At 44.1% G+C, this 26,841-nt stretch overlaps 1 protein-coding gene across 5 annotated transcripts in view; it reads right to left on the reverse strand.

The window, feature by feature from the left end:
- HLTF (helicase like transcription factor) overlaps nucleotides 1–26,841 on the reverse strand; it is a 179,543-nt gene that overhangs the window by 56,376 nt on the left and 96,326 nt on the right. For 2 of the 5 annotated variants that reach the window (XM_070405940.1, XM_070405938.1), the window contains exons 13-14: nucleotides 26,608–26,694; nucleotides 23,341–23,435 (exon numbers count right to left, since the gene is read on the reverse strand). In XM_070405940.1, the coding sequence (XP_070262041.1) occupies nucleotides 23,341–23,435; nucleotides 26,608–26,694 (182 nt within the window). Of the gene's footprint in view, nucleotides 1–23,340; nucleotides 23,436–26,607; nucleotides 26,698–26,841 lie in introns of all 5 variants that reach the window. The other 3 variants (XM_070405939.1, XM_070405937.1, XM_070405941.1) reach the window with 2 other exon arrangements.

Raw genomic sequence — 26,841 nt, forward strand, 5'->3', positions numbered from 1 at the left:
CACCCCAGTGGGGACCCCCACCCTGATCCAGGACACCCTTCAGGGCAAACCAGCTGGCCCCCACCCGTGCACCAGGCCTCTATCCTATATAGTAAAAGGGTAATATGCCTCCAAGCACCGGGATCAGCGGAGCAGCGAGGCTCCCAGCACCGGGATCAGCGTGACAGGGGGCAGCGCCCAAACCCCCTGATCGCCCTGCGGCTCTGTGTGTGACAGAGGGCGGGGCCACAACCTCCCTATCTGCCCTGCTCTGTTCCTGACAGGGGAAGGCGTCCTAACCCCCTGATCAGCCCTGCTCTGTGCCTGATAGGGGGTAGCTCCCTAATCCCCTGATTGCCCTGCGGCTCTGTGTTTGACAGGGCGCACCAACCCCCTGATCGGCCCTGCTCTGTGTGTGACAGGGTAGAGCCATAACCTCTCCATCGGCCCTGCCCCGAGTGTGACAGTGGCGGCGCCCCAACCCCCTGATCAGCCCTGCTCTGTGGGTGATAGAGGGTGGCGCCCCAACCCCCCTCCACAGGCCTTGCTCTGTGTGTGACAGGGTAGAGCCATAACCTCCCCATTGGCCCTGCCCCGAGTGTGACAGTGGCGGCGCCCCAACCCCCTGATCAGCCCTGCTCTGTGCCTGATAGGGGGGAGCTCCCCAATACCCTGATTGCCCTGCGGCTGTGTTTGACAGGGTGCAGCGCACCAACCCCCTGATCCGCCCTGCTCTGTGTGTGACAGGGGAGAGCTCCTCAACCCCCCTGATGGGCCCTGCTCTGTGAGTGACAGGGGGCAGCGCCCCAACCTCCTAATTGACCCTGCTCTGTGAGTGACAGGGGGCAGCACCCAACCCCCTAATTGACCCTGCTCTGTGAGTGACAGGGGGCAGCGCCCCAACCCCCTGATCGGCCCTGCTCTGTGCATGACAGGGGGTGGCACCGCAACCTCCCCATCGACCCTGCCTTGAGTGTGACAGGGGGCGGTGCCCCAACCCCCCAATCGGCCCTACCCTGAGCGTGACTGAGGGTGGCATCACAACCTCCCGATCCACCCTGCTCTGTGCATGACGGGGCGGCGCCCCAACTCCCCAATCGGCCCTGCTCTGAGCCTGACCAGGGGCTGCACCTAGGGATTGGGCGTGCCCTCTGCCACCCGGGAGCAGGCCTAAGCCAGCAGGTCGTTATCTCCCGAGGGGTCCCAGACTGTGAGAGGGCACAGGACGGGCTGGGGGACCCCCCTCCCCCCGCCCCCCGAGTGCACAAATTTTTGTGCACCGGGCCTCTAGTTTAAGATAAACACTGTTAGCAAAGTGGGAATCCAGGGAACATACCTCAATGTCATAAAGACCATATATGACAAACCCACAGCCAACATCATACTCAATGGGCAAAAAACTGGAAGTGCTAGCCATAGCTATCAGACTAAAAGAAGAAATAAAAGGCATCTAAATTAGAAAGGAAGAAATAAAACTGTCATTCTTTGCAGATGGCATGATACTGTAAATAGAGAACCCTAAAAAAATCTATCAGAAAAGTACTAGAATTAAAAGAATTAAATTATCCATGATGTGCTCATGGATAAGAATTAACATCATTAAAATGCCCATATTACCCAAAGCAAACAAAAGATTTAACACAATTCCTATCAAGATTCCAATGGCATATTTACCAAAACTACAACAAATATTCCAAAAATTTATATGGAACCACAAAAGACCCTGAATAGCAACAGCAATCTTGAGAAAGAAGAACAAAATTGGAGAAATCACACTACCTTTTATCAAACTATACTATAAGGCCATAGTAATCAAAACAACATTGTACTGGCATAAAAACAGACATATACATGAATGGAACAGAATAGAGGGCCCAGAAATAAACCCATGCTTTTATAGTGAATTAATATTCGACAAAGGAGGCAAAAACATACAATGGACTATTTAATAAATGGTGTTGGTTAGTTGGACAGGTATGTGCAAAAAAAGTGAAACTAGACTACCTTCTTACACCGCACATAAGAATAAACTCAAAATGGATTAAAGACTTAAACGTTAGACTTGAAACTATAAAAGTTGTAGAAGAAAACATAGGCAGTAATATCTCAGATATTTCTCAAGGCAGTATTTTTTTAATGATATATCTCCTCAGGCAAGGGAAACAAAAGAAAAAATAAGCAAATTGGACTGCATCAAACTAAAAAAATTTTGCACAGCAAAGGAAACAATTAACAAAATGAAAAGACAACCAACCCACTGAATAGGAGTACCTATTTGTCAATACATCTGATAAGGGATTAATATTCAAAATTTATAAAGAACTTATAAAACTCAACATTAAAAAAAAAACATCGAACAACCCAATTAAGAAATGGGCAAAGGAGCTGAATAGACACTTCTCCAAAGGGGACATACAAATAGCCAATGGACATATGAAAAGATGCTCAACATCACTAATCATCAGAGAGATACAAATTAAAATCACAATGAGATATCACCTCACACCTGTCAGAATGGCTATCATCAATAAATCAACAAACAAAAGTTGGCCAGGATATGTAAAAAAGGGAACCCTGGTGCACTGTTGGTGAGAATGTAGACTGGTGCAACCACTATGGAAAGCAGTATGGGGTTACCTCAAAAACTTAAAAATGCCTGGCCAGTGTAGCTCAGGGTTGAACATTGACCCATGAAGCAGGAGGTCACAATTCAATTCCCAATTGGGGCACATGCCTGGGTTTTGGGCTCGATCCCCAGTAGGGAGCATGTAGGAGGCAGCCAATTTATGATTCTCTCTCATCATTAATGCTTCTATCTCTCTATTCCTCTCCCTTTCTCTTTCTAAAAGAAAAAGTAGCCCTAACCGGTTTGGCTCAGTGGATGGAGGGTCAGCCTGCGGACTGAGGGGTCCCAGGTTCGATTCCGGTCAAGAGCATGTACCTGGGTTGCGGGCACATCCCCAGTGGGGGGCGTGCAGGAGGCAGCTGAATCGATGTTTCTCTCTCATCGATGTTTCTAACTCTGTGTCCCTCTCCCTCTCCCTTCCTCTCTGTAAAAAATCAATAAAATATATTTTTAAAAAATAAAAAGAAAAGAAAAAGTAAAATTTTTAAATGGAAATGCCTTATGACCTAGCAATTCCACTTCTGGGAATATATACGAAGCAACCCAAGAGACGCACCCCTATTTTCATTGCTGCGGTATTTACAATAGCCAAGATTTGGAAGCAGCCTAAGTGTCCATCAGCAGTTAAGTGAATAAAACAGCTACAGTACAATTACACAAGGGAGTACTATGCAGCTGTAAAAAGGAAAAAAAAATTTACCCTATGCAATTGCAACAATGGACCTGGAGAACACTATATTGAATGAAATAAACCAGTCAGAGAAAGACAAGTACCAGATAAATTTCACTCATATGTGGAATCTAATGAACAAACTAAACTAACAAGCAAAATAGACTAAATCCTTGATAGAGAGCAGGCAGACAGCTCTGGTGGTGGGGGCTTGCAGGGATATTGAGATGTGTGTTCAGGGATTGAGTAAAAAACAAAGAGAGAGAAAACTCATGGACAAGGGACAAAAGTGTGGTGACTGTGGAAGTGAGTGGATGCATTGAGGTGGAAGAGGGCATATGAGGAATAAATGGTCATGGAAAAAATAATAATAAAATACAATAAAAGGGGGGAGAATGTCAGAGCCAAGAAATCAGAAAACCCAAGTCCTTGATGACATCACAGAGCTTCTGAATCAACTAACCCTGGACCCCATGCTAAATTCTGGACTTCCAGCTCTGTAAGATGCTGAGCTTCATTAATATCTGTACCATTTGAATAGGTTTCCTATCTCTTGCAGCTGAAAGAATATGACATCCTTCCTACCCATCTGATGGGGTTGAAAATAATAAGAGGAGGTTGCAGACACCATCCTGGACTGCTCAGCGGTGCAAAAGCCAACGGGATCCCAAGTACCTGCAGCTGACACCTGTAGGACCTACTCTGTAGAAGGGAGTACAGCAGTGGTTCTCAACCTTGGCTGCACATTAGAATCACCTGGGGATCTTTTTAAAATCCTAATTTCTGGGCCTCATCCTCCGGAAATTCTGTTTCTTTGTTACTAATGTTGTGGCTCCACCCCATAACAAAGGAAGAGAATTTCCGAGAAATCGGGATTTTAAAAAGATTCCCAGGTGATTCTAATGTGCAGCCAAGGTTGAGAACCACTGGAGTACAGATAAGAACAAGGACAATCAAGGTGTGACACACAAGGCAGACCCAGCCACTGGGGGAAGTAGTCCCAGACCACGGGATTACTAGGGGATTCAACCTTTCCGATCTCAATCAGGTTTTCCAGGGCCATAAAGGTACAGCGACTCACATTTACCTGCACTAGAGAAGTTCCCAGGAGATCCAGTATAGACACACCAAGGAACCAGATTCAACAATATCAGGGCAAAATCCAGTGAATCCCACAAATAGTGGACTGAAAGCACATGGATAACAACTGGAACAATGACATTGGAGTAGAACCTCACTGGCAGCAAGTCAGAGGGGAGATCCCTCCCATGAATGGGACATTAACAATAAAGTCCCAATTACAACAGGAGAGCCCAAACAATGCACACAAGGCACATTCCTAGAGCATCCAGCTCAGGTAAACAAAGAGACTGCACCACTGGACCCCTCAAGACACTTTCTACATTAGGCCAGCCCATAAAGACTGGGAGGAAGAGCAGTTAATAGAAGCAAATAATAAACAGAAGCAAATAAAAAGAGACAGCTAAAATGGGGACACAAAAAAGAACAGCCCAAATTAGAGAAAAGAATGAATCTCCAGAAAAAGAAATAAATGAAACGGAAACAAGCAACCTATCACTCACAGAGTTCAAAATGATGGTTTTAAAGATGCCTAAGGAACTTAGTGCAAATTACATCATGAAAAGGGAAATATAGGCGATGAACAGGAACCACACAGGAATTAAGAATGATATATCTGACATCAAGAACAAATTGGAAGATATTAAAACTAGATTGGATGAAGCAGAGGATCAAATCAGCTATTTGGAATAAAAGGTATAAATACCCAATTAGAGCAGCAAATAGAAAAAAAGAATTAAAAAGCAGGAAGAGAGCTTAAGGGAGCTCTAGGAGAACATGAAATGTTAACAACATCCGCATTACAAAAAATACCAGAAGGGGAAGAGAGTGACCAAAAAATCAGAGAACCAGTTTAAAGAAAAGACAGAAAACTTCCCCAATTTGGTGAAGGAAAATGTCACCCAAGATTAGGGGGCACAAAGGGTCCCAATCAAAATAAACCCAAAGAGACCCACACCTAGACACTTCATAATTAAAATGGCAAATGTTAAAGACAAAAAAAGAATCTTAAAAGCAGCAAGAGAGAGACACAAAATTACCTACAAAGGAGTTCCCATGAGAATGTTGGATGACTTCTTAAGAGAAACACTTCAGACAGAAGGGAGTGGCATGAATTATTCAAAGTAATGAAAAGCAACGGCTTAAATCCAAGACTACTGGATCCAGCAAGGCTATCATTTAAAATTGAAGAAGTAATAAAAAGCTCTCCAGACAAAAAAAAAAAAAAAGGTTAAAGGAGTACATTAGCACCAAGCCAACAATGCAAGAAATGTTAAAGGGACTGCTTTAAGAAGAAAAGGAGAAAGAGAGGATCATAGGCATAAAGAAAATTAAAATGGCAATAAATAAATACCTATCTATACTAATAAAAGGGTAATATGCTAATTAGACCGGGAGACCTTCCAAACATCCTTCTGGACAAAGCCATGGTGGTGGGGCCAAGGCAGAGGCGGTTAGGGGTGATTAGGCCATGAGGGGAGGGCAGTTGGGGGTGATCAGGTTGGCAGGGAGGGCAGTTGGGGGCGAGCAGGACAGCAGGGGGGGCCAGTTGGGGGTGAGCAGGCCGGCAGTGGGGGGCAGATGGGGGTGAGAAGGCTGGCAGGGGGGCAGTTGGGGGCGAGCAGGCCGGTAGGCAGAGTGGTTAGGGGCGATCAGGCAGGCAGGCAGGTGAGCAGTTAGGAGCCAGCAGTCCTGGATTGTGAGAGGGATGTCCGACTGCCGGTTTAGGCCCGATCCCTGTGGGATATCCCAGATTGGAGAGGGTGCAGGCTGGGCTGAGGGACACCCCCCCACCCGTGCACAAATTTCGCGCACCGGGCCACTAGTCAATAATAACCTTAAATGTAAATGGATTAAATGCTCCAGTCAAAAGACATAAGGTGACTGAATGGATAAGAAAACAACCATTATATATACTGTCTACAAGAGACTTTCTCAAAACAAAAGATACAGACTGAGAGTGAAGGAATGTAAAAATATATTCCATGCTAATGGATAGGAAAAAAAAGCTGGGGTAACAAAACTCATATCAGACAAAATAGACTTCAAAACAAAGGCCATAACAAGAGAGAAAGAAGGCCACTTCATAATACTAACAGGAATGATTCAACAAGAAAATATAACCCTTGTAAACATATATGCACCCAATACAGCAGCACCCAAGCACATAAAACAAACAAACAAACAAAAACAACAAAAAAACACCTCTTGATGGACTTTAAGGGAGAGATTGACAGCAATACAGTCATAGTAGGGCACTTCAACACCCCACTGACATCACTGGATAGATCTTCCACACAAAAAAATTAATAAGGAAACAGAGGCTTTAAATAACACACTAGATCAGATTGATTAATCAATATTTACGAAACATTACATCCCAAAGTGGCAGAATACATATTCTTCTCAAGTGCACATGGAACATTCTCAAAGACAGACCACATGTTAGGGCACAAAACAAGTCTATAGAAATTCAAGAAGATTGATATAATGCCAAGCATCTTCTTGGATCACATTGGCATGAACTTAGAAATCAACTACAATAAAACAAAACAAAACAAAACAAAAAAAACCTCAAAAACACTCAAATACAGGGAGGCCAAACAACATGTTAGTAAACAATGAATGGGTTACCAATGAGGTCAAGCTAGAAATTAAAAACTTACTGGAAAAAAAAGGAAAATGAAAACACAACCTCCCAAAACCTATGGGACACGATAAAAGCAGTCCTGAGAGGGAAGTTCATAGCACTACAGGACTACCTTCAGAAAACAAGCAACTTAATCTAACCCTACAACTTAATAAATTAGAAAGAGAACAACAATAAAAGCCCAGAGGAAGTAGAAGAAAGGAAATAATAAAGATCAGAGCAGAAATAAATGACACAGAGACTAAAAAACATTACGAAAGATCAATAAATTCAAGAGATGGTTCTTTGAAAAGATAAACAATATTGATGAACCCTCTGTCACACTCATCAAGAAATAAAAAGAGAGTAACCAAATAAATAAAACCAGAAACAAAGGAGGCGATATAACAATGGACACCACAGAATACAAAGCATTATAAGCAAATACTATACACAGCTATATGCCAACACACTGGACAACCTGGGTGAAATGAACAAATGCCTAGAAACATACAATCTTCCAAAACTCAATCAGGAAGAATCAGAAAACCCGAGTAGGCCAATAACAACTGATGAAATTGAAGCAGTAATTAAAAATCTCCCAGCAAACAAAAGTCCTGAAATAGATTGATTTTCAGGAGAATTTTACCAAGCATTCATAGAACACATATCTTCCTCAAACTATTCAAAAAGAATCAGGAGAAAGGAACACTTCCAAGTTCTTTTTACAAAGCCAGCATTATCCTAATTCCAAAACCAGATAAAACACTACAAAGAAAGTTACAGGCCAATATCCCTGATGAACACAGATGCTAAAATCCTCAACGAAATATTAGCAAACTGGGTCCAGCAATATATTAAAAAGACCATACAACATAATCAAGTGGTATTTATTCTGGGGATGCAAGACTAGTACAATACTCTCAAATCAATAAATGTGACACATCACAAACTGAAATGGGGAAATGAGAAGAGATAAATCAATGAACTTATCTATATACTAGAGGTACAGTGCCCAAAAATTTGTGCACCCGGGGGGGTCCCTTAGCCCGGCCTGTGCCCTCTCGCAGTCTGGGATCCCTTGGGGGATGTCCACCTGCTGGCTTAGGCTTGCTCCCCGGGGGATCGAGCCTAAGCTGGCAGTCAGACATCCCTCTGGCAGCCCAGGAGCCCTCCACTTGCCAGCGGGGAGCAGGCCTAAGCTGCAGTCGGACATCCTTAGCGCTGCTGAGGAGGCAGGAGAGGCTCCCGCCACCACTGCTGTGCTGGCAGCTATCAGCCTGGCTTGTGGCTGAGCAGAGCTCCCCCTGTGGGAGCGCACTGACCACCAGGGGGCAGCTCCTGTATTGAGCGTCCGCACCCTGGTGGTCAGTATGTGTCATAGTGACCAGTCATTCCCAGTCTTTCTGCTGTTAGGGTCAGTTTGCATATAACCCTTTTAATATATAGGATAGAGGCCTGGTGCACGGGTGGGGGCCAGTTGGTTTGCCCTTAAGGGTGTCCCGGATCAGGGTGGGGGTCCCGCTGGGGTGCCTGGCTAGCCTGGGTGAGGGGCTGATGGCTGTTTGTAGGCTGGCCAAGCCCCCCAGCGGGGACCCTCATTCCATGGGGGTGTGGCCAACCTGAGGGCCATTTTCAGGCTGCCCACAACCCCTTCAGGATGGGGGGGTCCTGCTGGGGTGCCTGGCCAGCCTGGGTGAGGGGCTGATGGCCGTTTTCAGGTGGCCACGCCCCCCGGCGAACCAAGCTCCCAGCCTCTCCTTTTGGGCTGGAAGCAGGTATCTGGAATTTATTTATCTTCTATAATTGAAACTTTGTAGCCTTGAGTGGAGCCCAGGGCTGGCCAGGGCAGGCAGGAAGCTTGGCTTCCTCCATCGTCGGGGGCAAACCAAGCCTCCTGCTTGCTCCAGCTCCGTGGCCGCCGCCATCTTAGTTGGGTTAATTTGCATACTCGCTCCTGATTGGCCGGTGGGCGTGGCTTGTGAATGTAGCAGAGTGGCGAAGTGATGGTTAATTTGCGTCTTTCTCTTTTATTAGTGTAGATATAAAAGACTAAGTGACTAACCGTACGTCTGTCCGACTGTCCGACTCACCGACCAGCCGGTACATATGACATGTACTGGCAATTTAAAAATAAATGTTGAGCCCTAACCTGTGTGGCTCAGTGGATAGAGTGTCGGCCTGCGGACTGAAGGGTCCCAGGTTCTAACTCTCTGTCCCTCTCCCTTCCTCTCTGTAAAAAATCAATATATTTTTAAAAAATAAATAAATAAATGTTGACTTGCACATACGTGATACATATAAAGCTCTCACTGTCGCCAATCTCGCTGGCTTTCTCTCGAGTTCGAAGAGCGTGTGACGTTAAAGTTAAAGTTGTAAATACTTCACCACAAGGGAAATTAGTCAAGCACTCTGAAAGTGTTTTTACTCTTACTAGTAATGTGGTATACAGGGAGATATTAGAATAAGTTTAATCAATTTATCAGTCATTGTTTTTAATCAATGTTTTTAGATCATGTTTTTGTTGTTTTTATATCAGGTCATTTTTGTTGTTATATCATGTTGTTATTGTTATTAATCAATTTATATCTTATTTTCATATATATTTTACTAATTTTCTTTCATCTCTGACTCTTCTATTATAGAAAAAGGGAGAATAGCAATATTAAAATATATCTTCTAATTAATTTCCTTTCAATGTGCATGAATCTGTGCACCAGGCCACTAGTATACTTATAAACAAAGCCCATGGACAATAGAGTAGTGAGGACACGGAGGAAGGGGTAAGGGCTGGGAGGATGTGGGTAAGGAGGGGGAAGGAGAGATGGCTATAATACTATCAATAATAAAATATTTTTAAAAAATACACACAAAATGCTAATACAAAGTTCTTTTGCAAATCAGTAAAATGACCCTGAAACCAATAGGAAATGTGAAAAGTATATGAACAGGCAGTTCACAGAAAAGGAAAATTGTCATAAGGGAACACTTAGCATAAATAAGAGCAAAATCACAAATAAACTGTTGTATTATTTTAGTATGTCCTACTGTCCTAAAGAGGATGAAGAGGCTGGATTATACAGTGGGTAATAAGAATGATAAACTAATATGGCTTTGTGGAAAACATTATAAGAGATAGTTGTATAGATTCTATATAAAAAGGTCATTGATAAATACATTATGTTGTTAGTTGTCTTAGGAAATTCTGTTCCTGATTTCTTCTAAGAATGTCTATTTATGTTTAGTTATCAATAGAAAGTGTTCAAATAATAAAAATATAACATTTAATTAAAAAAATTGAAAGATAAAAACTATATGATCATATCAATAGATGCAGAAAAAGCATTTGGCAAAATCCAGCACTGTTTTTTGATAAACACTGTCAGCGGGAATAGAGGGATCATACATAATAAAGGCCATATATGACAAACCTACAGCCAACATAATACTCAATGGGCAAAAACTAAAAGTGTTTCCCTTAAGAACAGGAACAAGACAAGGATGTTTGATTTCACCACTCTTATTCAACATAGTGCTAGAAATCCTAATCACAGAAATCAGACAAAAAGAAGAGATAAAAGGCATTGGAAAGGAAGAAGTAAATTCTCATTATTTGGAGATGACATGATATTGTACATAGAAAACCCTAAAGTCTCAACCAGGAAACTACTAGACTAAATAAATTATTTTGGCAAGGTAGCAGGATACAAAATCAACATCTACAAAGCAATGGCATTTTTATACACCAATAGGAACTGTTAGAAAGAGAAGCTAAAAAAGCAATCCCATTTACTACTGCAACAACAAAAAATAAGATACTTAGTAATAAACTTAGCCAAGGAGGTTAAAAGACCTGTACTTGGAAAACTATAGCACATTGAGAAAAGAAACAGAGGAAGATACAAACAAATGGAAGCTTATACCATGTTCATTGATTAGAAGAAATAACTTCACTTAAATGTCTATACTATCCAAAGCAATCTATAGATTCAACACAATCCCTATTAAAATACCAATGGCATATTTCACAGAGCTAGAACAAATAGTCCAAAAATTTATATGGAACCATAAAAGACCCCAAGTAGCTGCAGCAATGTTGAGAAAGAAGAACAAAGTGGGAGTGATCATAATACCAGATATCAAACTATGCCACAAAGCAATTATAACCAAAAAAGCCTAGTACTGACACAAGAACAGACATATAGACCAATGGATCAGAGACCCCTGAAATTGACCCATACCATTATGGTCAATTAATATTTGACAAAGGAAGCAAGAACATACAATGGAGTAAAGACAGTCTCTTCAACAAAAGGTGCTGGGAAAACTAGACAGACACATGCAAAAAGATGAAACTAGACCACCAACTTACATCATACTCAAGAATTAAACTCAAGGTGGATAAAAGACTGAAATATAAGGCATGTAACCATAAACATCTTAACGGAGAACATCAGCAGTAAAATCTCAGATATCTCATGCAGCAATCTGTTTATAAATACATCAACTAGGACAAAGGAAGCTAAGAAGGAAATAAAGTGGAAATAAAGGGAAGAAGAGATAAAAGGCATCCAAATTGGAACTACATCAAAATAAAAAGCTTCTGCATGCAAAAGAAACCACCATCAAAATGCAAAAGGAACTCACTATATGGGAGAACATAATTGCCAATGATAAACTTGATAAGGGGTTAATATCCAAAATATGTAAACTATTCATACAACTCAACAAAGGAAAGACAAGCAATCCAATTTAAAAATGGGAAGAAGACCTCAATAGACATTTCTCCAAAGAAGACATACAAATGGCCAAGAGACATATGAAAAAATGCTCAAAGTCATTAATCATCAGAGAAATGCAAAGAAAAACCACAATGAGCTATCACCTCACACCTGTCAGAATGGCTATCATCAAAAAACTCAACAGGAAAGAAAACAAGATGGTGGCATAGGTAAGCACCTGAAATTGCTGCCTCGCACAACCACTTCAAAACTACAAGTAAAAGACAAAACAGACATCATCCAGAACCACCTCTCAGAGGTGCTTGCAGTGATTACCACAGGACACTGAGACCCAGGGCCTCTTAGGGCAGGGCTGAAGATCAGCCATAGCTGTTTGCTCCGCCCTGTTGATTCCCTGACACCCTGCCCCACCCAACCTGTGCACAGAGGCTTTTGCATATGAATGTCCTGGCCCTTTGCAATCTAAAATTACCTAACAAGCTGCAGCTGGGTCAGAGAGACCCAGAACATCCAAAAGAAGGCCCAAAGCCCCACAGCAGCTTTCATTTCTTCACAGCTGGGCCTCATCTGGGCACCTCCAAATCCCAAACAAGGAAGAGGAATCTGCAGACCTCTCCGTAGCTCCTGCTGGGTAGCCTCAGGCAGAGGCTAAATTAGCACCTCCTTAGAGATCCAAGTGCTAGTGTACCCCGTGGTCAGAGTGGGACCATCCAAATTACAACTTGTCAGATCCATAAGAGACACACTCAGCGGGCAGACTCAGTGAGCACCAAAGCCCCACTGAAGCAAGTCCTGCCCCAGAAGGATGTCTCCAGCTCAGAAGTCCTCCCACTGCAGACACAGCTGATTCTCACAGCCAATTGGCCTGGAGGTCAATTCCTCCCAGTAATACCAACTACAATCAAGGCTTAACTACAACAAGACTATGCACAAAGCCCACAAAGGGGTGCACCAAGAGTGTCCACCTCAGGTAATTGGGGAGGCTGAGCCACTGGGACCTATAGGACACCTAGCACACAAAGCCACTCTATCAACACAGGGAAGCATAAAAAATGTGGAGACAAAGAAACAGGTCACAAATGACAGAAATGGAAGAAAGAAAACTACTGGATTTAGAGTTCAAAACCACGGTTATAAGGTTTTTCAAGAATTTTCTAGAAAACGCCGATAAATTTAGTGAGACCCTCGAGGATATGAAAAAGGACCAACTAGAAATTAAGCATACACTGACTGAAATAAAGAATAATATACAGAGACCCAACAGCAGACTAGACGATCGCAAGTATCAAGTCAAAGATTTGAAATACGAAGAAGCAAAAAACACTCAACCAGAAAAGCAAAAAGCAAAAAGAATCCAAAAATATGAAGACAGTGTAAGGAGCCTCTGGGACAACTTCAAGCATCCCAACATCCGAATTATAGGGGTGCCAGAAGAAGAGAGTGAGCAAGATATTGAAAACCTATCTGAAGAAATAATGACAAAAAATTTTCCCTACCTGGTGAAAGAAATAGACTTACAAGTCCAGGAAGTGCACAGAACCCCAAACATAAGGAATCCAAAGAGGACCACACCAAGAGTCATCATAATTAAAATGCGAAGGGCAAAAGACAAAGAGAGAATCCTAAAAGCAGCAAGATAAAAACAGTTATTACCTATAAAGGAGTACCGATATGATTATCAGCTGATTTCTCAACAGAAACTATGCAGGCTAGAAGGAAATGGCAAGAAATATTCAAAGTGATGAATAGCAAGAACCTACAACCAAGATTACTTTACCCAGCAAAGCTATCATTCAGAATTGAAGGTCAGATAAAGAGCTTCACAGACAAGAAAAAGCTAAAGGACTTCATCACCACCAAACCAGTATTATATGAAATGCTGAAAGGTATCCTTTAAGAAGAGGAAGAAGAAGAAAAAGGTAAAGATAAAAATTATGAACAACAAATACATATTTATCAATAAGTGAATCTAAAAATCAAGTGAATAAAAAATCTGATGAACAGAGTAAACTGGTGAATATAATAGAATCAGGGGCATAGAAAGGGAGTGGACTGACTATTCTTGGGGGGGAAAGGGTTGTGGGGGGTGCAGGAAGAGACTGCACAAAAATTGTACACGTATGGATGAGGACAGTGGGGATGGTAAGGGCAGAGGGTGAGGTGGGAACCGAGTTGAGGGGAGCTATAGGGGAAAAAAAAGAGGAACAACTGTAATAATGTAAACAATAAAGATTTATATAAAAAAAATAAAAAAACTCAGCAAACAACAAGTGCTAGTGAGGATGTGGAGAAAAGGGAAAAGTAGTTCACTGTTGGTGGGAATGCAGATTGGTGCAACCACTATGGAATACAGTATGGCGGTTTCTCAAGAAATTAAAAATAGAACTTCAGTTTGACCCAGTGATCCCACTTCTGGGAATATATCCTAAAAATCCCAAAACACCAATCAAAAAAATATATGAACCCCTATGTTCATAGCAACATTATTTACAACTAGAGGCCCGGTGCACGAAATTCGAGTGTCCTTCAGCCCGGCCTGCACCCTCTCCAATCTGGGACATCCCTCTCACAATCCAGGACTGCTGGCTCCTAACTGCTCACCTGCCTGCCTGCCTGCCTGCCTGATTGCCCCTAACAGCTTTTGCCTGCCAGCCTCATCGCCCCCTAACTGCTCCCCTGCTGGCCTGATTGACGCCTAACTGCTCCCCTGCTGGCCCCCAACTGCCCTCCCCTGCTGGCCTAATTGCCCACAACTTCCCTCTCCTGCTGGCCTGGTCGCCCCCAACTGCCCTCCCCTGCTGGCCTGGTTGCCCACAACTGCCCTGCCCTGCTGGTCTGATCGCCCACAACCACCCTCCCCTGCTAGTCTGTTTGCCCCCAACTGCCCTACCCTCCCGGCCTGATTGCCCACAACTGCCCTCCCCTGCCAGCCATCTTGTGGCGGCCATCTTGTGATGATGTTGCGCATGATGCCACCTAGGTTTTTATTATATACTAGGGGCCCGGTGCATGAAATTCGTGCACTGGGTGGTGGTGGGGGAGTGTCCCTCAGCCCAGCCTGCCCCCTTTCACATACTGGGAGCCCTCAGGCGTTGACCCCCATCACCCTCCAATTGCAGGATCAGCCCCTTGCCCAGGCCTGATGCCTCTGCCAGAGGTGTCAGGCCTGGGCAGGGGACCCCCAGACCCCTCCGATTGCTGGCTCCGCCCCTGGCCCAGGCCTAATGCCTCTGGCCCAGGATTCAGGCCTGGGCAGGGGACCCCTCCTCTCCCCCCGATCACCGGCTCCGCCCTCGCCCAGGCCTGATGCCTTGGCCAGAGGTGTCAGGCTTGGACAGGGGACCCCCATCTCCCCCCGATCACTGGCTCTGACCCCCACCCAGGCCTGATGCCTCTGGCCCAGGAATCATGCCTGGGCAGGGGACCCCCATCTCCCTCTGATCGCTTGCTCCACCCCCTGCCCAAGCTGATGCCTCTGACCCAGGCTTCAGGCCTGGGCAAGGGGACCCGCATATCCCCCCAATCACCGGCTCCGCCCCCAGCCCCCTCCGATTGCTGGCTCCGCTTCCCACCCAGGCCTGATGCCTCAGCCAGAGGAGTAGACCCTCATCACCCTCCGATGGCTGATCACCGGATCGGCCCCTTGCCCAGGCCTGAGGCTTCCGGCAGAGGTGTCAGGCCTGGGCAGGGGACCCCCAGCTCCCACCATTCCCGGCTCCGCCCATGCTACCCACGATCTCTGGCACCGCCCCTGCCAAGACCTAAGGCCTCTGGTGGAGGCATTAGTCCTGGGCAGGAGACCCCCAGCTCCCCGCGATCTCCCGCTCTGCCCCTGCCTAGACCTAATGCCTCTGTCTAAGGCGTTAGGCCTGGGCAGGGGACCCCAGCTCCCTGTGGTTGCAGGCTCCACCCCTGCCTAGACCTAACGCCTCTGGCCAAGGCGTTAGGCCTGGGCAGGGGACCCCCAGCTGCCCAGGATCGCTGACTCCGCCCCTGCTCCCCGCTATGGCTGGTTCCACCCCTGCCCAGGCCTAACGCCTCTGACCGAGGCATTAGGCCTGGGCTGGGGACCCCCAGCTCTAGGCAATTGCAGGCTCCGCCCCTGCCCAGGCCTAAGGCCTCTGACCGAGGCCTTAGGCCTGGGCAGGGGACCCCCAGCTGCCCAGGATTGCTGTTCCGCCCCTGCTCCCTGCGATGGCTGGTTCTCCCCTGCCCAGGCCTAACGCCTCTGGCCAAGGCGTTAGGTCTGTGTAGAGACCCCCAGCTCCCCACGATTGCAGGCTCCACCCCTGCCCAGGCCTAACGCCTTTGGCCAAGGCTTTAGGCCTGGGCAAGGGATCCCTAGCTCCCGGGACTGCCAGCTCCGTCCCTGCCCAGCTCCCATTGCTGGCTCCACCCCTGCTTCCCGCTATCACTCGCCGGGGTGGCAAAGGCACCTGATTCTCTGATCACAGCTGGGGGGCAGGGCAAAGGCGGCCCTCAAGGCTGCCTTTGCCCTGCCCCCAGCTCTTAGCTCCCCCCTGGGTTTCCGATCACTGTCAGTGGCAGGGGGCTTCTTCCGTCCTTTCCCTTTCGCCTCCCAGCATTGTGCCTACATATGCAAATTAGCCGCCATCTTGGCTAGCAGTTAATTTGCATATCGCCCTGATTAGCCAATGGGAAGGGTAGCGGTCGTATGCTAATTACCATGTTTCTCTTTTATTAGATAGGATAATAGCTAAGATTTGGAAACAACCCAAGTGCCCATCAGTAGATGAATGGATTAAAAAGCTGAGGGAAATTTACATATGGAATACTATGCAGCTGTAGAAAAGAGGGATCTCTTACCCTTTGGGAGAGCATGGATGGACCTGGAAAATATTATGTGAAGTGAAATAAGCCAAAATGAGAAAGAAAAATATCACATGATCTCACTTATTTGTGGAATCTAATGAAAAAAAATGAATTGACCAACAAAATAAGACCCAAAGCATGGAGGCATGGAACAGACTGACATACCTCAATGTGGGGACGAGAAGAGATAAATCAAAGAACTTATATACATATATACAGATACGTATATAGGTATATGGACACAGGCAATAGAATCGTGAAGACTGGGGAGAGGGGCTGGAAGGAGGGGGATAAAGGGGTAATATGGGAGATATCTGTAATACTATCAACAATAAAAAATATATTAAAAAAAGAAAATAAGAGGAATTAAGAGTTTGGAAGAAGAGGACCTATTTTGCTTATAGAAATACTACTTATTATCACTATTCTCTTTGATGGTGGTGGGGGAGATTGCTCAGTTACCTCAAATTATAGAATGTCAAAATTAGAAGGGTTTTTAGAACTTGTTCTTCTCAAGAATATCTTCCGTCTTCACAATCCACATTGGCTTCTCACCACTCTCCTACCACCTTCTATATTTTAACACTATATTCCGTTTTCTTGACAGAGCTTTTCACATTTGAAATTACCTTTTTAATTTGTTTTCTTATTGGTTATCTAATTTTTCTTGATGAAACAGTAACTTCCTGAGAACAGGGAACTTATCTGTTGAAGTGGAGATCTGAGTCATATTTTTCCCTGTCATCCTTATAAACAGAACCTCTATAGTGAGGGCTGTGGCAACATTATCTAGCATACAAAGCCACATTTCCCAGTCTGCCTTGATGATACAAGTGGCCAATTGGATGTAAGATATAATTCTGTGGAATTCTTGGAAAGCTCTTAGCTGGAAGGAGCTCCCTTCTGCCCTTTTCCTTTCTTCCTTCCTGATATGTAATACAATGGTGGGGTTGCTTTAACCATCTTAGGACCATGAGGTGACGCTGATAATGAAATAGCATAAGAATAGCATATGAGCTCTGATTTTCAGGTCTCTGGACTTCCTTTATGTAACATAAATAAATCCTTTATCTTATTTTAAAAAATAAAAAGTAGACTTATGCCTCTATTGAGAAATATGACATGATTTCTGAGATATGATTCAAAATATTCCAGCAAAATAATAACAAAGCAAATTCTGAAATTGCTGAATCTTGATGAGTAAATAAAGATCTCATTAAACTTTTTCATATTAAAAATATATATCATGTTTTAAAGCGGGAGAGCAGGGCAGACTACATAGGAACCATAGGAGAAAAACAGAAGTAGAGAAAAATAGTGGTCAGAAAGATGGGGTAGAAAACAAAATTTTGGGAGAGGCCAAAGAATATCAAAGTTTCAAGAAGAAATACAAAACAATTTAAAAATTTTTACCTTATGTCCAGTCCCTCTCTTTCAATGGCTTTCAAAAACAATGGAAACAAGGTTAGGTCAGAGGAAAAGAAAAAGAGAACTGGCTAGTCAGGGCAAGAATGAGGTCAATGAAGGCCTTCACAGAGAGTTTCTAGAGAGGGTGGGAGCAAATACCAAACTACTGTGGGCTTGAAAGGAGAATGAAACCTGAAACAGTGTCGGCAAAAAGAGAAGAGAGGATAAAACATGAAAGAGTAAAGGTGAAAACACAGAAAATGTTATTAAAAAATCTGGTGGAAAAGGAAAGGAAAATGAATCCAGTGTGAGAAAAATGAATAAGTGGAATTGCCTTGAAATTGAGCACAGCATATTTGTGGAAGGTTTAAACTTGAAATAGAAAAAAACTAACTTTTCTGGAGAAAGAGAATGCTAACATTGAATTTCTTGCCACTGTGCTAGAAGTGTGTATGTATATGTGAATGAAATAGATGTTATTTCCTTTTACAGTGGGAAGATGAATTACTGATATCAATATCCAGAAAAAGTAAGTGGTAAAAGTGATATTGGTATCTTAATTCTTTTAACTAGATTCTTGCCCATATTTGAAGACAAAGAAATGGAAATAAGGTAGTTCTGGCCTGCTCATTAGGGTGCCAGGTCATTTATTTAGGGGCCAGGAAGGGAATAGTTTGTTGAAAGATTATAAAATTCTAATTCTTGGCCAGGAATCCCTATATGCCCAACCATACCTTAATATTTTTAGAAATATCAGTTTTTCCACATCAGTAGGCAAGGTTTTGCCAATGTTTTCTTTCTTATATTACCAAAACTTTTGTTTTCAAAATATAAAATTATACTAAAACACTGAGTACCCAATTTTATTTAATTTTTACTTTTTTAGAGTGAATTCAACCTTCCCTCTCCTGTTTCCCCCTTTTTTGAACATATTGGGGTTACATTGGTTAACAAAATTATACAGGTTTGGGAGAGGCCAAAGAATATCACAATTCCACAATACATCATCTGTACACTGTGTTATGGTTCAGCACCCTGAGTACTCATTTTAAAAATACATATCCACACCCCAATCTCTTAAGAAATCAGTTCTGGCCCGGAGGGTGTGGTTCAGTAATTGAGTGTCAACCTATGAACCAGATGGTCACGGTTTGATTCCTGATCAAGGCACAGGCCCAAGTTGCGGGCTCGATCCCCAGGGTGGGGTGTGCAGAAGGCAGCTGATCAATGATTCTCTCTCACCACTGATGTCTTTATCTCTCTCTCCTTCTCCTTTCCTCTCTAAAATCAATAAAAATACATAAAGAAAAAGAAATCAGTTCGGTTATTTATATCTCCATTAATATTTGGAAACCTCCCTCTGAAAATGCCATTCAAATACCCAAGTACTGTCCTTCCATGATGGACAACATATCAAAAGAAAAAGCATAATTTTGTTGGAATTAAAAAGGAGCAACAGAGAAGCAAAATTCATTGTGGTGCTAAGAGGAAAAATGGCACACTAAACAGGAGAAGGTCTAATTTAAAAACAACAACAACACACAAACTTATAATAAAAATATAAGTTGCCCTAACTGGTGTGGATTAGTTGGTTGAGTGTTGACCCATGCATCAAAAGGTCGCTGGTTCGCCCTAACCGGTTTGGCTCGGTGAATAGAGCGTCGGCCTGAGGACTCAGGGGTCCCGGGTTCGATTCCGGTCAAGGGCATGTACCTTGGTTGCGGGCACATCCCCAGTGGGGGGTGTGCAGGAGGCAGCTGATCGATGTTTCTCTCTCATCAATGTTTCTAGCTCTCTATCCCTCTCCCTTCCTCTCTGTAAAAAATCAATAAAATATATTTTAAAAAACAAAAGGTCACTGGTTCGATTCCCAGTCAGGGCACATGCCCAGGTTGTAGGTTCAATCCCCAGTCAGGGTTTGTGAAACCTCAGTTGGGGTGTGTGTGGGAGGCAAATGATCAATGTTTCTCACATTGATGTTTCTCTCTCTTTCTTCCTCTCTCCCTTCCTCTCTAAAATCAATAAAAATATATTTTTTTAAAGAAAGATAAGTCAAAGAAAGCAAGGCTATATAAAGTCAAGAAGAAATTTAAAAAGCCATGGAATTTTATAATTAGACAATAACTATTGATCTTTTCCAATGCATAGAAACCAGATTACAATTAAGTTAGTAAGCAAAAGCACAAAGTGAAAATCCAATGAGGTATGACAGTGAAGTATAGCAGAGTAGCAACTTAAGTATGAGTCAATCCAGAGAAAGTATTTAAAAATGAAAAAGATCTATATTTCATGAAAGAGTCAATGAGGACTGGCTGAATAACCAGGCAAGGGAGAAAATAACAAATAAAATGCAAAGGCTGGAAGAGACGGAATCCACTGTGTAGACTAAGGTATTGGTCTCACAAAGAGTAGGACCTCTTCCACTCTCAGATTAGAAAGACTAGGAGAGAGTCAGATAATCTTAGAAGTGACAAGAATGGAAGTTCACATCCAGTAGTTTTTATGTTTACAGTGCTTCCAATAGATTCATTATCCTATCTAATAAAAGAGAAACATGCAAATTGACCATACCCCTGAACGCTTCCCATTGGCTAATCAGCAGGATATGCAAATTAACTGCCAACCAAGATGGCGGCTGGCAGCCAGGCAGCTGAAGCGAACAGGAGGCTTGCCTGCTCCAGAGATGGAGGAAGCCAAGGTTCCCTGCCTGCCACCGCCCAGCTCTGAGCTCCGGATGCAACAATGTTGCAATTATAGAAGCTAAACAAGCTCCAGAAACCTGCTTTCAGCCGGCAGCGGGCTCAGAGCTTAGAGCGGCAGTGATGGCAACAGAGTTTCAATTATAGAAGGTAAACAAAGCCCAGATATCTGCTTTCAGCAGCCGAGGCCTCAAGCTGGAGCCGGCCTCAGAGCTAAAGCTGGCTCTCAGCTCCAGTGACAGCCATAGAAAGTAAATAAATCCCAGAATAAAAAAGAAAAAAAGAAAAAAAGAAAAAATGGAGAGGCTGGGAGCTTCAGTCACTCGCCAGCCTGAAAATGTCCCTCAGCCCCTCATCCAGACTGGCCAGGCACCCCAGTGGGGACCCCCACCCTAAAGGGGGTGTGGGCAGCCTAAAAACAGCAATCAGCCCATCATCCAGGCTGGCCAGGCACCCAAGCGGGACCCCCACCCTGATCAGGGACATCCTTAAGGGCAAACTAGCCGGCCCCCCCCAGTGTACCAGGCCTCTATCCTATACTACAGGCAGGGTGGGACAGCATGAGCTGCCATCCGAGCCCCATGTGCAGCCCTGGGCAGCGGGGCATAAACCCCGCCCCCAGCCGGGACCCCTATGTGCCACCTGAGCCCCCAGCCGGGACTCCCGTGCCGCCTAAGCCCTGCACTGCTAAGCCCCGCCCCCAGCCAGGATCCTATGACTATTGGAGAGCAGGAAAGTGCCGCTGGGCCCTGGATTGCTGTGGTGATCTGGCCATCGGTAAGTAGAAAAGTGCAGCCTGTAGGCAGCCCCCAGCTGTGCCTGATCAGGAAGCAGGAAAGCCCGGCCTGCGGGCAGCCCCAAGCTGCGCCTGATCCAGGAGCAGGAAAGCCTGGCCTGCGGGCAGCCCCCAGCTGGGCCTGCTCCCCTGTCGCCATGGCGATCCTGGAGCAGGAAAGCCCGGCTTGCAATCAGCACCCCCATCCTGGTCATAGCTCAAGGGAGAGTACAACATGCAGTGGAGGCCAGGAGCCTGAGAGATCAACACAGAGGGGCTCCTGCACCAAGCCTCCATGGTGTGGCTGCAGGCAGCCCCCCAGCAGACACACACACACACAATGCCTGCTCTGAGCCTCCAATGTGGCTGGGGGCAGACCCCCAGTGGGGACACACACACACACACACACACACACACAGCAACTGCTTCGAGCCTACGTGGCGCGGCTGGGGGCAGGCCCCAGCAGACAGACACACACACACACACACACACACACACGGGACGCCTGCTCTGAGCCTTTGCTGCCAGACTGTGGCCATCAGTAGGACATCAATTGAGGGCTCCCAGACTGTGAGAGGGGCAGGCTGGGCTGAGAGAACCCCCACCCCCCAGTGCACGAATTTCGTGCACTGGGCCTCTAGTCTATAATAATAAAAGTGTAATATGCTAATTAGACCAGACATCCTTCCTTCCAGACAAAGCCACAGCAGGTAGGGGTTGAGGCAGAGGTGGCCGAGGCCCCCGGCCGCGGACGGGTGGGCCGGCAGGGGCGGGGACCAAGGCCCTTGCACGAATTTCGTGCATCGGGCCTCTAGTCCTATATAATAAAACCCTAATATGCAAATCGACCAAACAGCCGAACTGGCCGCTATGATGCACACTGACCACCAGGGGGCAGATGCTCAATGCAGGAGCTGCCCCCCTGGTGGTCAGTGCGCTCCCACAGGGGGAGTGCCACTCAGCCAGAAGCCAGGCTCATAGCTGGCAAGTGCAGTGGTGGTGGCAGAGGCCTCTCTCGCCTCCACTGCAGGAGGATGGTAAGGAGTGAGGGGCCCCGGACTGCAAGGGGGATGTCTGACTACCAGCTTAGGCCCACGTCAGACATCCCCCAAGGGCTCCCAGACTGCGAGAGGGCACAGGTTGAGCGGGCTGAGGGACCCTCCCCCGCCCCTGCATGAAATTCCGTGCACCGGGCCTCTAGTTTCATTATAACATGCAGAATGAAGCTCAAATTGGAAACATAACCAAGCTGCTCCTTACACATAACACATAAAGAGGTTCCATTCCAATGCAATGTTTTAGAACAGCAAAGCAATCTGGAAGAAAACACAAACAAACACATTTTCTGGCAGGTAGCCTTAAAAGCAGAGGCTCTAAGAGTCAGAATGTTGGTGACCATATCTTAGCTCCATCATTTATTAGCTGGATGACTTTAGGCAAATTACTTAATTTCTCTATGATTCTATTTGGTCACCTGGAAAATAAGAATAGTTGTGAGATTAAATGAAAAAATCTATAAGAACTTAGGGGAAAACGAAGCACACAGAAGCTCACTAGATGTTACAAGCTGTTAGTGGAATTCTTAAAAGAGGTTCCAATAGTTCATAAATATGATGGTGTTAAATTATACACATTTCCTACTTTGGGGGACAGAAATGTGAGAAGCAGAAGTACAAATCTTATTATAGAAACTGATGATGTTTCTTTTCTATTCTAAATCTTCAGAGGAAAATTGCTTCAATTCAGCAATATCTCCAATTCACCTAACAATTATTTGAACTATAAAGGGCTGACCAAGCATATTTCTCCCAATGTATGACACACTAACAGGCTATGTACTTTTTATCTTATAAGACAAATATAAATTATTTCACATTTTTAAAAGGCTGTGAAGACTTACAATCCAGTTGCTTAACACAGAAAGTGGACAGATGATCAGTGTTGTTGTTGGTCTCTCTACATCAGTTTTCTTTGAACCCTCCAATGCAGATGCTCCTGAAAGAATAAATCAGTGGCACTAACATTAAGTGTTTTCCCCCCCCAACAAATATATAGTCAATAAAGAAATGACAATAATGTGCCTCTATGAAAAAAGACATTAGGAAGAACTAAAATGAAGCAGATGGACTTCTGTTTCCAGCTTTGAAGAAGTAACAGTAACTAGATTTTTACTTTGCCACTTTAAACAGCTAAATACCTAGACAGTGATTATTCATGGGAGAGGTAGAGGATTATGACTAGAAGGGGATACAAGGAGAAAGTTTCAAATACCCACTGATACTCATTAAATTATTCATTAGGATGAACATTTGTTTTATGCAAATCTCTGAATTTGGACTATGGTTAATGTGGTTGCCAGACACCAAGATGGCCCCCAATGATAATCCACTTCCTGACAGTTACAACCTTGTGTAGTCCCACCCCACACTCCACTGAGGTTGGTCTGTGGACCAAAATGATATGTCAGAAGTGAGACTAATTTATAAAAAATGCAGCTTCTCTCCCTTAGATGCTCTCTCTCTCTCTCTTACCCTGATCACTCCCTCTGGGGGAAGCCAGCTGCCATGTTGTGAGGACACTCAGGCAACCTAAGAAAAGACACCCTCCAATTTTATTTTCCATTAGAGGCTCGATGGACGAAATGCATGCAAGAGTAGGCCTTCCTTCCCCCAGCTGCCGGCACCAGCTTCCTTCTGGCAACTGGGACCCGGGCTTCCCTCTGGCCGCCGGCAGGCACCCCAGACCCAGGCTTCCCTCACAGCCCTGGCTTTGTCCAGAAGGACGAAGGATGCCCGGTCTAATTTGCATATTATGCTTTTATTATTATAGACTAGAGGCCCAGTGCACGAAATTTGTGCATGGGGGGGGGGGGGGCCCTCAGCCTGGCCTGCACCCTCTCCAATCTGGGACCCGTAGCCTCTCGAAACCCAGGACCACTGGCTCCTAACCATTCACCTGCCTGCCTGCCTGATCGCCCCTAACCCCTCTGCCTGCCTGATCACTCCTAACCACCTCTGTTTGCCTGCCTGATCATCAGTAACTGCTCCCCTGCCGGCCTTATCACCCCTAACTGCTCTCCCTGCTGGCCTGATTGCTCCTAACCACCTCTGCCTCGGCCCCACACCCTGGACCCAGGATTCCCTCCGCCAGCCAGCCGCAGGCACCTGGGACCCGGGCTTCACTCCCTCTGGCTGGCTGAAGGCACCCAGGACCCGGGCCGGTTTCGCCCAGGCCAGCTGCAGCCACATGGGACTGTGAGTGGGTGGCTTCACCCAGGCCAGCCGCAGGCGCCCAAGATCGTAGGTGGGTGGCTTCACCCAGGCCGCAACCACAAGCACCTGGGACCGCGGGGCTGGCGGCTTTTCTCCCTCTCCAGGGCCACAGCCGCAGCCGCAAGTGCTGGCACCCGGGACTGCAGGGTGGGCCTCTTTTCTCCCTCTACTGTGCCGCTGGCCCTCGGCCATCGCAGCCGCTGTGGCTTTGTCTGGATAGACATCCGGAAGACATCCCGTCTAATTAGTTTATTACCCTTTTATTAGTATAGATTCCCTTATTGGGCAGTATTTACATTATTTCCAATATTTCATTAAATGCATCAATGAAAACTAGTTTTTCATGTCTTCTTGTACACATCTATAGAGTTTTAGGTGGTCTATCTTTAGCTTCACTACATTTGGTCTAGCTGCTCTCCACGGTAATTTACATTCCCATCTACAGTGCATGAGACTTCCTGTTGCTCACAACTTTGCCTATACTTGGCATTAAGATTTTTAAATGTTTGTAACTATGAGTGAGACAGTATCTCACTGTTCCCTTAATTTGCATTTCCCCAATGATTGAATCTGCATATATTTTCCTATATTTATTAGTTTTTTGGGTTTTCTTTCCAAGAATTATACATTTATATTCTTAGTGGTTATTTCCCTACTATATTGTCTTTTTCTAAATGATGATAGAGGGTTCTTTACATATTCTAAATATTAATGCTTTCTAAGTTACACTTATCACAAATATCTTCTTCAGCCTTAACATTATTCAATGTTTATGGTACCTATTGATGCATGGAAATTTTAAATGTTGAATTTAATCTTTTTCTATGCCTTCGTTTGTCTTGTTTTTTTAAAATCACTATTTACCGGAATATATGGCTTCTATCTCCACTCACTGATTTTTGTTTTTATTCTGTTTCTCTTTCAGAAATATCTTTATTTGGGTTTTATCTCAGCTACGATTTTTTTTTAAGTTTCTCTCCTGTATTACTGCTATGTGTCTGCAACAAAAAGGAACTTTTTGTGTGAACTTTAGTCTATCTCAATTCTATCTAAATCATATCTCAACTAAATTCAACATTTCTTAAAATTCGTAAAATTGGGGTTAAAAATAATCTAACTGAACTGCCTACATTTTCTATTCCTAATAGTTTGATTCTTAGGCCAAAAGTTAGTTCTTTTTCACCATTCTGTGTTAGCTCAAATATCACCTTACACAGACTCCTACAGTCAATCTTTATTTCATTATCTTCCTTTATTTTTTCACAGCATTTATTGTCTATAATGATGTTTATTAATTTTATGTTTTCTCCATAATTAGGCATAAGTTTCATGGAAATACACTTTTGTCTGTTATATCTGCAACATGTAAAATAGAGGAAACTAAGACACAGAAATATAAATTGTCCCAAATCTCCTTAATCCTAGTTCAATCTCTTTCTATCTCCAATATTGAGACTTGTAAGCAGGGTTGATTTTCTATCAATTACAAAATACAAAATTACAATAAATAATAAAGATCACTAACATTCTTAAGTGAAAAGCAGATTCTACTTATAGCAAGTAGTAAACCTTTATTATAATTTAAATTAAATTAAGTTTTTAAAGCAGCCATAAATTGATATGTGCCTTCACTAGAAGAAATATCATTGGTACTCAGATGAGTAAGGGACCTCCTCCCATCAATTTCTGACCTAAATAAAATACAAAAAGGTAGTGGACAGAAAACACATCAAAACATATCTTTTTCTTTTTTTTAATGGGATTATGCATTTTTTCCTTTCTCTACTTTCTAAACTTCTTATAGTATGGTTTTATAACTTCTGTCATTTAAAATATTTTTCACTGAAAAAAAAAGCAAACAAAACAAAAGCTCAAAACCCAGCAGGTTTACTGACCCTTTTTCAACATTTTCTTTTTTGTTGCAGGAGTAGATGAAGTAAGTGCACATGTAAACTCTGTATCTTCTTTAACCTTAGAAAATTCTGCTGAAGTTAAAAACCACAGAATCATTAAGATATTTGAAAACATTTTCTCCTGTGCTTAGGCACAGGTACTTTCTGAGAATAGAAAATAGAATACCATTTCCCGGTTTGGCTCAGTGGATAGAGTGTCGGTCTGCGGACTGAAAG

Source organism: Myotis yumanensis, unplaced genomic scaffold (genome assembly GCF_028538775.1).
Source record: "Myotis yumanensis isolate MYYU_CA2020_CCGP unplaced genomic scaffold, mMyoYum1.0.hap1 SCAF_2, whole genome shotgun sequence".
Lineage (NCBI taxonomy): Eukaryota > Metazoa > Chordata > Mammalia > Chiroptera > Vespertilionidae > Myotis > Myotis yumanensis.